The 12527-nt window shown below is 61.5% G+C and overlaps 1 protein-coding gene across 11 annotated transcripts in view; it reads right to left on the bottom strand.

Moving 5' to 3' along the window:
• EPB41L1 (erythrocyte membrane protein band 4.1 like 1) overlaps positions 1 to 12527 on the bottom strand; it is a 41721-nt gene that overhangs the window by 13745 nt on the left and 15449 nt on the right. For 5 of the 11 annotated variants that reach the window (XM_017746944.1, XM_017746946.1, XM_017746947.1 and 2 more), the window contains exons 1-13: positions 12090 to 12259; positions 9406 to 9510; positions 9287 to 9329; positions 8557 to 8632; positions 8054 to 8272; positions 7879 to 7966; positions 7448 to 7600; positions 6635 to 6732; positions 6336 to 6511; positions 5845 to 5993; positions 5309 to 5344; positions 3400 to 3591; positions 2150 to 2248 (exon numbers count right to left, since the gene is read on the bottom strand). In XM_017746944.1, the coding sequence (XP_017602433.1) occupies positions 2150 to 2248; positions 3400 to 3591; positions 5309 to 5344; positions 5845 to 5993; positions 6336 to 6511; positions 6635 to 6732; positions 7448 to 7600; positions 7879 to 7966; positions 8054 to 8272; positions 8557 to 8632; positions 9287 to 9329; positions 9406 to 9510; positions 12090 to 12245 (1590 nt within the window). In that variant the 5' untranslated portion in view covers positions 12246 to 12259. Of the gene's footprint in view, positions 1 to 2149; positions 2249 to 3399; positions 3592 to 5308; positions 5345 to 5844; positions 5994 to 6335; positions 6512 to 6634; positions 6733 to 7447; positions 7601 to 7878; positions 7967 to 8053; positions 8273 to 8556; positions 8633 to 9286; positions 9330 to 9405; positions 9511 to 12089; positions 12260 to 12527 lie in introns of those variants that run through there. The other 6 variants (XM_017746945.1, XM_017746949.1, XM_017746952.1 and 3 more) reach the window with 4 other exon arrangements.

Here is a 12527-nt window from a genome sequence, read left to right as displayed (position 1 = left end):
CGTTCCCAACCAGGACAAGGATGGACATGTTGTGGGCACATGTACAAATCTCCTCAGCAAAGCCCTCTCATCCCTCTTGTGAGGCTGCAAACCAGAGTCCAGAGGAGACCTTCCCTGAGCAAAGGGAATGAGTTTCTTCAGGCTCCTCCTCTGAGTTAGGGCCCAAGAGAAATGTTGTAGATCAAAAAGTCTGAAGCCTGGAACATGTTCATCCATGACAGGACCTCTTCACCAGACAGGAAAACCCCAAAGCTTCAAATTTATTTCCAGACCAGCTCCTTCCTTCTCCTCAGACTCTTGAGATGAGCACAGCCCAGCTCAAGGGACATCTGAGTACTCCTTGGTGTGACGTGAACTCTGCTCTGGAGGGCTCAGTGCCAGCTCCAGCCACAGCTCAGGGCAGCCCTTGTGTCTCCAGAGCCTGGGAGCTCTGGGGGATGCTTGGAGCCAATCTCTGGATACTGGGGCACATCCCCCAGGGAAGCGGGGCACTCGTGAGCCCTGCAGGTCAGTGGGCTGGAGGATGGAGCCACGGCAGAGCTGCCTCTGAAGGGATGATGCTGGGAAGGCTCTGTCCAGAGACCAGCCCTGACTTCCCGAGGGAAAAGTGACTTTCACACTTCCCTGCCGTCCCTCCCTCCCTCCGCATCTGCTCTAGGGACAGGAGCAACTGGGACACTCCTGCTGTGGCCTAGGCAGCACAAGAGACAGAAGGAAAAGGTGACAGCAGGGAGCAGAGACAGCCTCTGCCCCGCCAACGGGGGCCACAACCCCGGAGAGCCCCGGGCACGCAGGAGGCTTCTCCCCTGGGCACCCTTCAGTGCCCCTGGTGCCATTCTCTGCTCTGGGGGAGACCCAGCTCACCTTCGGGGAAAGCACGAGCCTCAGGCAAGGATAATGAGGGGATCTGAGATGGTGGGACAATACACTCTCACAGCTGGACAGGCTCCTGGCACTGCCCAGCCCAGCGCTCCTGTCCTCCAGCAGGAGTGGGGACAGAGGGATGGAAGAGCCTGGGGTGACAGACCATGCAGCCATGGGGGCATTCTGGCAGTGATGAGAGCTCCAGGCTCTGCAGTGTGCCATCCTTGTGCCATCACCCTTTGGGGCCATGAATCTCTCATGGAGACTGTGGGCTCTGGCCTGTGGGGATATGTGGGGACACGCCAGCGCTGAGTCTCAGGCACAGATGCCTGGAGAGAAACCACTCGTGAGGCCACCTTAGCACCTGCACCCCAGCTCAGGCTGGGCACGCCAAGGGCAAGACTGGCTCAAGAGATGTGTGTGCACCTCACAGCTGCTGCTTCTGCCCTCCAGCTCTGAAATACTGCAGCGTGCCAGCGTGGACCAGGAGATGCTGCTGCTCTGTTGAAGGTGCCATATCCTTGCTGAAGCCCAGGCTGTGCCCAAGCCCTCCCTGACACCCATCCTGCCTCCTGGGGACTGCTTCAGCTGGCTCAGGTTCAGGCTCCTGCCCGTGCTAGTGACTTCTGCATGGACTGAGGGGCATCCATGTGGAGCACGAGTGTGCCCAGCCTGTCCCCCAGCCCTCTGCCTCTGCCTCTCCCTGGGGTGCTCAGGCAGGACAAGTGTCCCAGCACCGCGTGTCCCTGGGGCCAACCACACCAGAAGCAAGGCTCAAACCCCAGCCTGCTTCTGCTCAGTGAAGGCACCACCCTCGGCTGTCCCCTGCCCTGAGCTGAACCCGCACACAAGGGGTGCTGAGAGCTCACAGCCCTCACGCCGATGGAGCGTGACCTGGCTATGCACAGGCAGGGTCCCAGGATGCCTCCAAGGATGCCCTTTGTCAGCGTGCCTGGGCCTAGGGAATTCCAGCTGCAGCAAGGACAGCCTGAGGCTGCTGGCACCAGGCCACCGGGCCACCCCTGCCTGGGGACCCTCAGCACTGGGCGCCAGCATGGCCCCACACCAGCACTGGGAGCTCTCTCCAGGACCACATCCCAGAGCCCCGCAGGAACAGCCAGGGGAGAGGATTCACCAGCAGCCCTGTCCTGGGAGGGGTCCTGCCTGTCACCAGAGAGGGGACCCACCCACGGGCAGCTCTGCTCAGAAGGCACAAGACCCCTCAGCAGGCTGGAGACCCCCACGGTGAGAGTGAGGGGTGGGGGGGAGAGGGGATGGTGACAACCTCAGGAGAGGAGACAAGGCTTTTCTGCGTGAAAGACTCCATGCTTAGGGAAGCTCCATGCTCAGATGCAAAATCGTCTAAGGTGTCCTCTTCCATCATCTGTGCCAGCACGGACACCCCAGCACCCACGGGGAGAGAGTGAGGGAGACAGAGACAGAGAGAGACAAAGAGAGAGAGAGAGAGAGAGAAAGGGAGAATTTGAGAAGGAATGAAGGAACAAAGGGTGGGTGGCTGGATGGATGGAAGGATGGATAGATAGATGGACAGAGGTCACAGCTGTGCCAGCTTTAGATGCTCCATTCACATCTCTGCACCGGATACATTCCATGGTAAAAGCAATGTGGGGGAAAGCCCCTTTTCCTCTCCCCAGCCGAGCGCTTTGCTGAGGGGCCACAGCCCCCCTGCAGCCCCCACCTCCGGGCAGGGCTGGGGGGGCCCAGCAGGAGCATGGGCACATCCCGAATTCCCTGCAGAGCCTGTGCCCTGTCCATGGCAGGGGGCAGCCAGGGCAGAGCAGCCCCACGAGTGGCACCCACCCTCCCGGGGCCACGTCCCCTGCTGCGGGCACAGCACTGGCTAAGAGCCCCACAGGGGACAGCAGGCAGGGAGGGTCCCTGGCAGGGTCAGGGCATCCAGGCTGGCAGTGGGGACACTCTTGTCGCATGCTGCCTGCACAGAGCCCAGCTGTGCCACGTCCACGCCCCTCCAGCACCGGGGGCTCTGTCCTGGCACCCCAACTGCAGCGCTCTCCTGTCGCCCCCGTGGTCCCAAAGGCAGTGTGCAGAATGCCCAGAAGGGAGGATGTGGGTGTGGGATGCCAGCGTGGCACCACTTATCTTCCACCTCCTCCCACCACCCAGGTTCCACTGCTGAGAGCACCACGGGGCACCTCTGCACAGGGGCCTGGTCCTGCTCTGCCAGGGACACCCCTGGGCAAGAGCTGCGCTGGCACTGCCCCACAGGCTGCCCGTGACAAGGGTGAGCAAAACCCCACCCTATGGGCCACCAGAGCCACAGCCCACCTCTCAGGTAGCCCCAAAACACCTGCAGACAAGGGCTGTTGAGTCCCCTGCCTGGGAGATCCCCCCCAGCAGTGAAAATGGTTCAAAAACTTAGAGACAACACCCCTGTCCCCAGCACGTCACTCCCACCGTGCTCCCTCAGGGCAGCACCGCAGCAGAGCCCCCGAGCTGAGGGACTCCTCCCCAACAGATCCTGATCCTCTCTGGAAGAGAAGCAGCAGAACAAACCTCAGTGGCCTTTTCAGGGGTTCCCTTTGGTGTTTCATCCTCGTGCTTGGGTGAGGAAGAGGCTGGTGAGGAAGGCAGCCTCCTGTCCCGGTCCCTGTGAACCAGTTTGCTGTTGGGCTCCTTCAGGGTCCGCTTCAGCTCATTGATGCTGGCCTGATGCTTCAGCAAAACATCCTCTGGCTTGTCTAAAAACTTGGGAAGGAGAGAGGAAGAGAGAGGTGGTTAAAGCATCAGCCAAGTCCAAAGAGATGAGCAGGGGCACTGGGAGGGTTGGCTTCACACTGGGCTGGAATTTAGCCAAATGAGGAGCGCAAATGAGGAGCACAGTGGAGCACCCTGGCCTGCAGGCCTCACTGTAGGAGAGGGAGCAGCTCTTTCACTGCAGGCAGCAGCAGAAGGGCAGCACGGGGCCGAACGTGTGTGGCATCTCCAGGGCTCTGCGTCCTCCTGGCTGGAGACAAGCTAAAGCCTCCTGGAGGGGAGAGTGGGCTCTCCCTCGGGATCAGCAAGGAATGGGGCCCTGCTGGAAGCACCAGCAGCCTGTGCTGCTCTCTGATGCCCGGCACAAAGGGAGCCCAGGCTCCGTCCCAGAAGGGCAGGCGAGCTGCATTTCCAGCAGAGCTCCTCCAGAGCAGGCCCTGACAAAGGGGTGGAGGTCCAGGGCTGGGCAGGGATGTCCAGCACGGATCCAGGCCTGGATCCCCGTGGAGCAGCCCAGGGTGGGGTGGGTCTGATCTGCTGTGGAGAGAGGACAGCTCAGAGCGCTCAGGGGAGAGGGGTCAGGTGTCGGAGCGTGGCTCAGTGAGGGCACAGGCGCCGGGGTGGCCCCCTCGTCCCGCCGCAGAGGTGGGCAAACCGGCTCCCAGTAGGAACCTGGCTTCTGCCTCCAACCCAAACCCAAAGCTCTCCTGAGGTTCAAAAGGAGGCCCATAAACACCTCCCCGGTACCTCCTCGGCAACAGAGCAGAGACCCGTGAGAGTCCCAGGAAAAGCCCCACCGAATTTTCCAGCACAGCTCAGGAGAAATCCCGCCCTGGCCCCGCATGTCCGAGCTGAGGAGGGCTCAGGTGTGCCCACCTCTGGGCTGGGCGCAGCACATGCACATGCAGTGGGCAAGCGATGAGGCGGGCGGGGGTCGGGGCCGGTGCCCACCCCTGGCGGGGCTGCACTGGGTGCTGCCAGCGTGGCCAACCCCATCCCCTGGCCGTGCTCGCTCCCGTTGGCAGCTCCAGCCGGGATCTCTGCTCACGGAGGGGAACCCCCGGGGAGCAGCCCTGGATTTGAGGCCAGGACAAATGGTTCCTGAGGGGCCACCGCAGGCACAGCTTGTGCAGGGAGGGCTCAGCCTCCCTCTCTGCTTGGCCCCTCTCAGGGCGGGCAGGCAGGCACAGGGCTGGTGCCAGTGCTGGTCCCCCTCAGGCAGCTCAGAGCCTCTTGGCCCCTGTGGGGGTGGGATGGCAGCCACAGCGTTTGGGGAGCCCCAGCCCAGCTCTCGGGGGGCTGCAGGAGAGCTGGGCAGGGGGGATGAGGCTGTTTGGGTCAGGCAGGAGCAGAGCGTGGTCGGGTGCCAGCAGGAGGATGGGACCAGCTCCACAGGAGAGGAGACACACGGCGAGGACACGGCGGGGTCAGGAACACGAGCAGAAGCCAGGTCATCCCAGTGGGCCAGGGGCTCTCCTGCCCTTGGGAGGGCTCTTGCTCACAGGTACGATCAGGACCACCTTACTTAGTGGGATAGAAGATGCCACAGCTGATCCCCAGCTGTCTGTTCCTCGGGCTCCTCCAGCACCCAACCCCCGGCCCGGTGCATCTTGTATTCCAGTAAATAGGGTGCCACATGGACTTGTTTTGGGAAGGATGGACAATATGATGCACCAATGAGGACTAAGATACTCCAGAGAGAGAATACCTCCTGCTTGTGCCTGGGGGTTGTTTCGTGCTCCGGCTGGCAGCAAAGAGAGGGTTAAAAGTAACCAGCAGGGTCAGTTGAGGGCACTTGTCACAAACACCACAGTTAAGTTGATGGGCTGGTAGGGACCCCCCTCCCCTCCCAGCATGGGGCTGAAATGGGCTGGGACAGCCCAGGGACCAGGGCAGGAAGGGGTGGGCTGTGCCCAGGCAGTGGTGGGCACTGATGTGCTCAGCCTCTCCCCATCCCCGTCCCTGTCCCAGAACCGGGCTGCTCCCAGGTCCAGCCCTGCCAGGGGATGAGCCTTGAGACCACCTGGAGGGCTCTGGGGAATCCAAGTTAAGCTGAACCCCTGTGACAGCTCCACTTCCACTGGTGGGGCCAAGAGCCACATGCCAAGGGTGCCACCAGCCTGGGGCACAGCTGACAGCGACAGGGCTGCAGGGACCCTGCCCCGAGTGACCCTTCCTGCCTGCGCCCAGGCCCTGCCTGCTGACCCCTCCACCCCCACCCTCCTCTGCCCACCTCGGCTGTACCTTCAGCTCCTTGATCTTCGTTGGGGTGGTCACCTCCTCATCCTCCGTCTCAGAGCGTCTCCTGCTGCCAAACTCACCATCCTCATCCTGCTTCTCACCCTCGGGCCCGGCGTCGTGGTTCTCGCTGACGGAGGCTGGGCGCGAGAACTCTGCCCACAGGGAATAGCCGGGTCACCCCAGCCCTGCCACCCCGCTGCTGCCCCAGCCCTGCTGCCCCTGCCAGCTCACACCTGGGGCAGATGGTCCCAGGAGTCGCAGGGCACAGGGGAGGGGGTGATGTGTCCCCAAGCTGCCTGACCCCGGCCCTGCCATGACCCCACAGTGTGAGCTACCCCTTGGGGAGGGGACAGCCCCTGTGCTGGGGGATGCGGCTGGGGACAGCCTCCAGAAGGAAGCCTGATGCTGCTGTGACCCCGCCCAGCGAGGCCGGGCAGCTTCGCCTGGTTGCTGGCAGCAGAGCAGGGTCCCTCCCTGTCCCAGGGGGGCTGTACCTCCGTCCAGGCTGCGGGACATGGTGTAGCGTTTGCTGGAGGAGCGCTCGAAGAAGGGTGCGGGGCGGTCGATGAGGGCGCTGGCCTGGCGCGTCTGCGCCTGCGTGCGCCCGCTGTACCGAAACTTGGAGCCCATCACCAGGAAGCCCTTGGGGGGTGGCTCTGGGGACACCAGCCTAGGGGTCACAGGGGTGAGATGGTGTCAGCGAGCCCCGGTCAGGCCCCCCATGTGCACCTGCTGTAGCAGGAGCAGGAGCGTGCCTGCCTCCGGGAAAGGAGGCCTGGAGAAGGTTCCTCACCTGAAGAAGGTGTGATGCTCTATGCAGACCTTCCAGAGCCTCTTGGCTGAGCGGTGGTTGGGCAGCTTGAAGCCAATGGTGCTCTCAAACTGTTCGTACTTGGGGGAGACAGAGACAGGCTGTTACAGGCACATCCTGCCCCGGGGGACATGGCAGGACAGCACCTTGCCGAGGCCCTCGGGTTCCCCTGGCAGGAGCCATAACCGTTCAAAAAAACCCAAAAGTCTTCTTCAAATCTGTGCTGGGATGGTCCATGCCCAGCAGCATGCCCAGCAGGGTGATGGGATACACCCCACACCTCTGGCCGAAGCACTATCCTCAGCTGCAAATGGCTTTTCAGTGCAAGGTAAATTCCCTCAAGAAACAGAAAGCTTTTACAGCTGTTTTGGTCTGAGGGCATCACGCCCAGGTGTGCTGTCGTTGCCCTCCAGCCTGCTGGAACACGTGGGTGGAAATGCATTTTCCCACCATAAAAGAGCGAAAATAAAGTCTGAAAATTAATGAAAAAGCTTCCTGATTATTTTTTGTGAAGATGTGACAAAAATGGCCCTCAACCCCCATTCCTGGGCAAGCTCCCTGGCCAGCAGGGTCACGATGTCTGTCAGGGATGGGATCCCGGGGTCCTTCAGCTGCTGAAGTCACGAGAGCACATGGAAGAAAATCCATGCCACAGGAGATGTGCTCTCTTGGCCAGCATGGTCATAAACGTGGGATCCTTGGAGCAGAGGCTGGAGCCAGGTGAGGAAATCCTCACCATCAGCCCCAGTGCCTCAGGACAGGCACCTAGGGGCTGCACCAGCACCTGGCACGCACCTCCCCCGGGCGGATCTTGATGTAGAAGTTGCTCCTCTTGTAGGAAATCTTGAGGATCTTGGGCCAGGCGAAGCGGTTGATGCGCAGCCGGTCCCTGTAGATGAGGAGGCCGTTGGCGCAGACGCCCAGCATGATGTCGATGCCCTCCGAGTCCTGGCGGAGGCAAGGGGACAGGAGGGGACAGCTCAGCAGCTCAGCAAGAGCCAGCCCGGCCAGCAGTGCCACATCCTTCCTGCAGAGTGCTGTGGGGGCCTGGCTGGCAGAGGGGGCACTGAACCCCAGGCTGGTGGAGGTTGATCTCCAGAGCTTCTCTGGTGCCACCCAGAGCCAGCCAGAGCTGTGCCAGGAGCCTTCCCTGTGGGAGGAAGGGTGGGCAGGAGGCAGGAGCAGGCTGGGAAGGGGCAGCGCTCTGGCAGCCCCCAGCCCCGTACCTTGGCGTGGTGCAGGTCCACCCCGTACATGGAGAGCTTCTTGGCGTTCTCCAGGAAGTGGATCTCTGCTTCCCCGGGGGTCATTCCCCTGCAGGGAGACAGAGAGGGGGACACGTGGCCGGGCGCCCCAGGGGCGTGGGGCAGCTGTCCTGTGCTGTCCCCTCCCGGGGCTCACCGGTAGGTCTTGTGCAGCTCCATGATGCGCTCCTCCAGCTCCCGCGTCTGGTTGGGGGCAAAGCGCAGCTCGCTCACGTAGTTGCCCACGTGCTCCTCGGTGTCGTGGTCACCCAGCTCGGCCTGGACAGCGTAGGAGCCCAGCAGGGCGTGGGTGACGAAGGAGCAGGGCAGGCGCCCCGTGATGATGTCGGCACGGAGCTGCAGGCACAGGTAGTATCTGCAGGAGGGGCACAGGGTCAGAGTGCAGCAGGGGAGCAGGCTGGGCCTCCCCAGGAAGGAACCTGGTGCCCCCCAGGACAGGCTGAGGCTTCCTGGGAAGGTCTTTGACCCCCTGGAACAGGCTGGGGCTCCCCAGGAAGGAACCTGGTGCCCCCCAGGATAGGCTGGGGCTTCCTGGGAAGGTCTTTGACCCCCTGGAGCAGGCCGGGGCTCTCCAGGAAGGAGATTTGTGCACCCCGCAGCAGGCTGGGGCTCCCTGGGAAGGAAGCCCGTGGTCCTCACCTGGTGATGTCCTCTGTGAGCTGGGCAGGGTCTGGAGGGTAGAACTTCACAGTGAAGGCGAAGTTCCAGGGCCCACCTGGGGAGGGGAGAGAGCAGCTGAGGACAGCACCCGCAGGGCTGCACACAGGGCACAGGAGCAGTCGTGTGCCCACTGAGGATCCCACTGCTCCCTCCAAGCCTTGCACAGGGCAGGGGCCAGGGGGCTCCAGAGGCTGCGGGGGGCACAGCCCTTGGGACTCCAGCAAGGCTTGGTGAATCCTCCCCAAAGAGCTGGGGACAGCAAAGCATCACAGCTGCAGGAGCCACGAGCTCCGTGTCCCAGCTAAAGCCTCCTGTGTCCCAGAAGGTGACACCTTGGGCTACAGCTCTACTGCCACCCCAGCAAGGCAACACCATGGCAAAGGCACCCCAGGATCTGTCCCAGCAATGGCCCCTCACTCTCCCCCACCCTCCCTGTACCCCCTGCGCGGGGCAGGTGGTGCCCAGAGCGGCACCAAGTCCCAGCCAGCTCTCCAGTGGCACAGACAGGGTCCTTCGTACCCCCGCCTCTCACGAGTAAGAGAAGAGGTGGGTAACAAACAGCTGAATGAGCAACAGTGTCCCTGTCCCAGGCCAGCTGCCAAAGGTCCCCTCCAGGGCAGGTGGGGAGGTGACCTGCCACAGGACAGCCACACTGAGCCATCCAGGACACCCCAGGGCTGGGGAGGATGGACCCTCCCCGGGCACTTACTGCGGATCTGCTTCTTGATCTCCTTGGAGGGGTCCAGCCAGTTCTGCAACGAGGAGACAGCAGGTTAGGGGAGCCCCCATCTTGGAGGGGGTGGCTGCAGAGGGACCCCCCGTGCTCACCTTCTGGCTGTCCGAATCACAGAAGGTGAGGCCGAAGTAGTCCTTCTCCAGGAGGTTGAGGTGCTCGCACACCATGTCAAAGAGCACCTGGCCCCGGGCGTGTTTCTGTCGGAGACATGGACAGATGATGGTCAGCTGGTGCCTTGGGCTCCTGGACACCCTCCAGGTGACCACCAAAAGGTGCTCTCACCCAGCATGGGCTTCACCACGTTCCATCCCTGCAGCCCTGGGACCACCTGGGTGTCCCCACAGTGGTGCCAAAGGGTGTCCCGGGGCTGCAGACCAAGCACAGCATGACAAATGAGCCACCAAGAGGCAGGGCCATGTGCAGTGATGGAGAGCACCCATGGTATCAACGAATCCCAGAATGGTTTGGGCTGGCAGGGACCTTAAGGATGATCCAGTTCCACCTCCCTGCCGTGGGCAGGGACACCTTCCACTGTCCCAGGCTGCTCCAAGCCCTGTCCAACCTGGCCTTGAACTCCAGGCATAGGAAGTGGATTCCCCTGAACTCCCCTTCGTTACTGGTGGCACCAAGGCGCAGGCTTGCTCATGGCCACGGAAGAACAACCCTTCCCAAGTGCGTATCTCCCCTATTTCCAGCCTGGCAGCTCCCATCTCCCCTCTCCAAGGCATCTACTTACTGAAGCACTGCCACCAGGTGCCCCCAGGATGGCAGCCCAGGGCACCAAGCAGCCCAGCCTGGGCTCCTGCTGCCCTCCAAAGTTTTTCCAGCAGCTGCCATCACCCTTCCTGGGTGTCCTCCCTCCTTCTGACCTGGGTTTGAAGGCAGGGGCTCACCCACACCATGTGCTGGGGTGTCACACTGAACAGTTTGACTCTCCTGTTGGATTTTACTGAATTAAAGTTTAATTAAAGCACATGGCCAAGGCACAACTATTCCAACAGGGTCTGCCAGAAAGAAAGAAGAAATGCAGCACCAGCATTCCTACCCCAAACCTTCTCCTCTGTGTCCCAGGTGGCTTTTAAAGAGCAGCTGAGCACATCCTTGGGTGACGTGGTGAGGGGCATTGCTCTGCTCTGCTCTGCTCTGCCAGCACCTGTGGCCTGAGATTCTCCTGCCATCCCAGTTTGGTTGGCCAGTGCTGCGGGGAAAGCCAGGGAAGGATGACTCTGCCAGGGCTCGTGAGCCCCTGGGACACTCCGCTCCTTTCCTTCTTCAGGAAGATTTTCCTCCTGGTGCCAACCCATCTTTCCACAGCTTTGTGACCAATTTTACTGCTAAAGTGACAGCACAGGGACCAAAGGCCCTGCTCCCCTGCCATGGGCAGGGGCCAGACCCCCCAGCCAGCCTCGGGTTGCTCCTTGCTCCCATCCCCTCCGTTCATCAATCCAGGCAGCTGAGCCCTGGGGCAGGCAGGACCCACACACAGATCTGCTCTGTGCTGCCAGCAGACACCCCTGTGCCCCTGGCCACAGCCAGGGCAAAGGCCTCTGTGGCAAAGGCTCTCAGATCCCTGAGGTTCAGGCTCCTGAACAACCTCAGCTTTTCATTTTTAAGCAAAACTGTCAGTCCTTAAAAATGTCCCTCCCTCCCTCCTGCCTCATGGTGCAGGTTGGAGCAGCGCTGCCTTCCCAGCCTGGGGACAGGAGACAGCAGCAAGTGCTGGAGATGGGAACAGGGGCTCCTGGCATGTCCTTCAGCTCCCTGCTGCCTTGTCCCCGTGGCAGGGCCAACACCAGCCCCAGCTCCTGAGTGAATCCTGGGTGTCCCCCAGCTGTCCTGGAAGGGAGAGGTGCCCATGCTGATGGTGGCTGAAGCAGCCCTGCAGCATCTCCCAGTGTTCAGGTGGCCACTGCCAGCTGTGTGTCCCCTGTCCCTCCCTGCAGCCACTGCCAGGTGCCTGAACTGCTGGGCAGAGCTCTATCCCCAGCCATTAAGCTTCTGACTTAGACACTGTTTTCTCCTGCCAAATTTGGTTTCACTAGGCTGAAATTCCCTGCAAGGGTCTTTCTTTACAGATTTTTAATTCATTTTGAATTTTCAGCTCAAATGGCTGTTTCTGGGGGTGTTTTTTTCCCTAGGAGAGAGGTGCTACGAAGCTGTCCTAGGAAGAGTCCTGTCCTTGAGGACTCTCTGGACTGGGCAGGGTCCCAGGAGTGTCTCCTCCTTGGTGCCAGCACAGGCCCCCAAATCTGGGACTCACCTCCACCTCGCACTCATACTCGGAGGCATCGAGCAGGGTCACCCTGCACAGGCCCCAGCTCCTGAGTGACTCCTGGGTGTCCCCGAGCTGTCCTGGAAGGGAGAGGTGCCCATGCTGATGGTGGCTGAAGCAGCCCTGCAGCATCTCCCAGTGTTCAGGTGGCCACTGCCAGCTGTGTGTCCCCTGTCCCTCCCTGCAGCCACTGCCAGGTGCCTGAACTGCTGGGCAGAGCTCTATCCCCAGCCATTAAGCTTCTGACTTAGACACTGTTTTCTCCTGCCAAATTTGGTTTCACTAGGCTGAAATTCCCTGCAAGGGTCTTTCTTTACAGATTTTTAATTCATTTTGAATTTTCAGCTCAAATGGCTGTTTCTGGGGGTGTTTTTTTCCCTAGGAGAGAGGTGCTACGAAGCTGTCCTAGGAAGAGTCCTGTCCTTGAGGACTCTCTGGACTGGGCAGGGTCCCAGGAGTGTCTCCTCCTTGGTGCCAGCACAGGCCCCCAAATCTGGGACTCACCTCCACCTCGCACTCATACTCGGAGGCATCGAGCAGGGTCACCCTGCACAGGGCACTCTTCACTTTCTTGGTGGTTTTCTGGGGTGACTTCTGGGTCTTGCTGGGAGTTGTTTTGTCAGAGAGTCCATCGGTCTCGCTGTAGTCCTTGTCCTCCATGTCTGTGCCCTGGAGCGGGGATGCACAGAGGGTTACCTGGCACCGCTGCCCCGGGCACACAGGGCACAGGGGCAGGCTCTGCTCAGCACAGCGGGGCAGCTGCTGAGGGGCAGTCCCCAGCGCAGGCCAGTCCCACCAACCCACACTGCCAGCACAGCCCAGCTCCCTGGAAAATGGACACCCGGGGTCAGTTCAGCACCCAAATCCTCCCTGCCCAACCACCAGTGCAGCAGCTCAGCTCCCCAGCAGCTCCCCAGCCCACACCGGGCGCAGCCGGGCTCC

The sequence above is a fragment of the Corvus brachyrhynchos genome, unplaced genomic scaffold (assembly GCF_000691975.1).
Source record: "Corvus brachyrhynchos isolate BGI_N302 unplaced genomic scaffold, ASM69197v1 scaffold661, whole genome shotgun sequence".
Lineage (NCBI taxonomy): Eukaryota > Metazoa > Chordata > Aves > Passeriformes > Corvidae > Corvus > Corvus brachyrhynchos.
The sequence above is the reverse complement of the archived record's forward strand: the minus strand, read 5'-3'. Positions and strand labels throughout refer to the sequence as shown.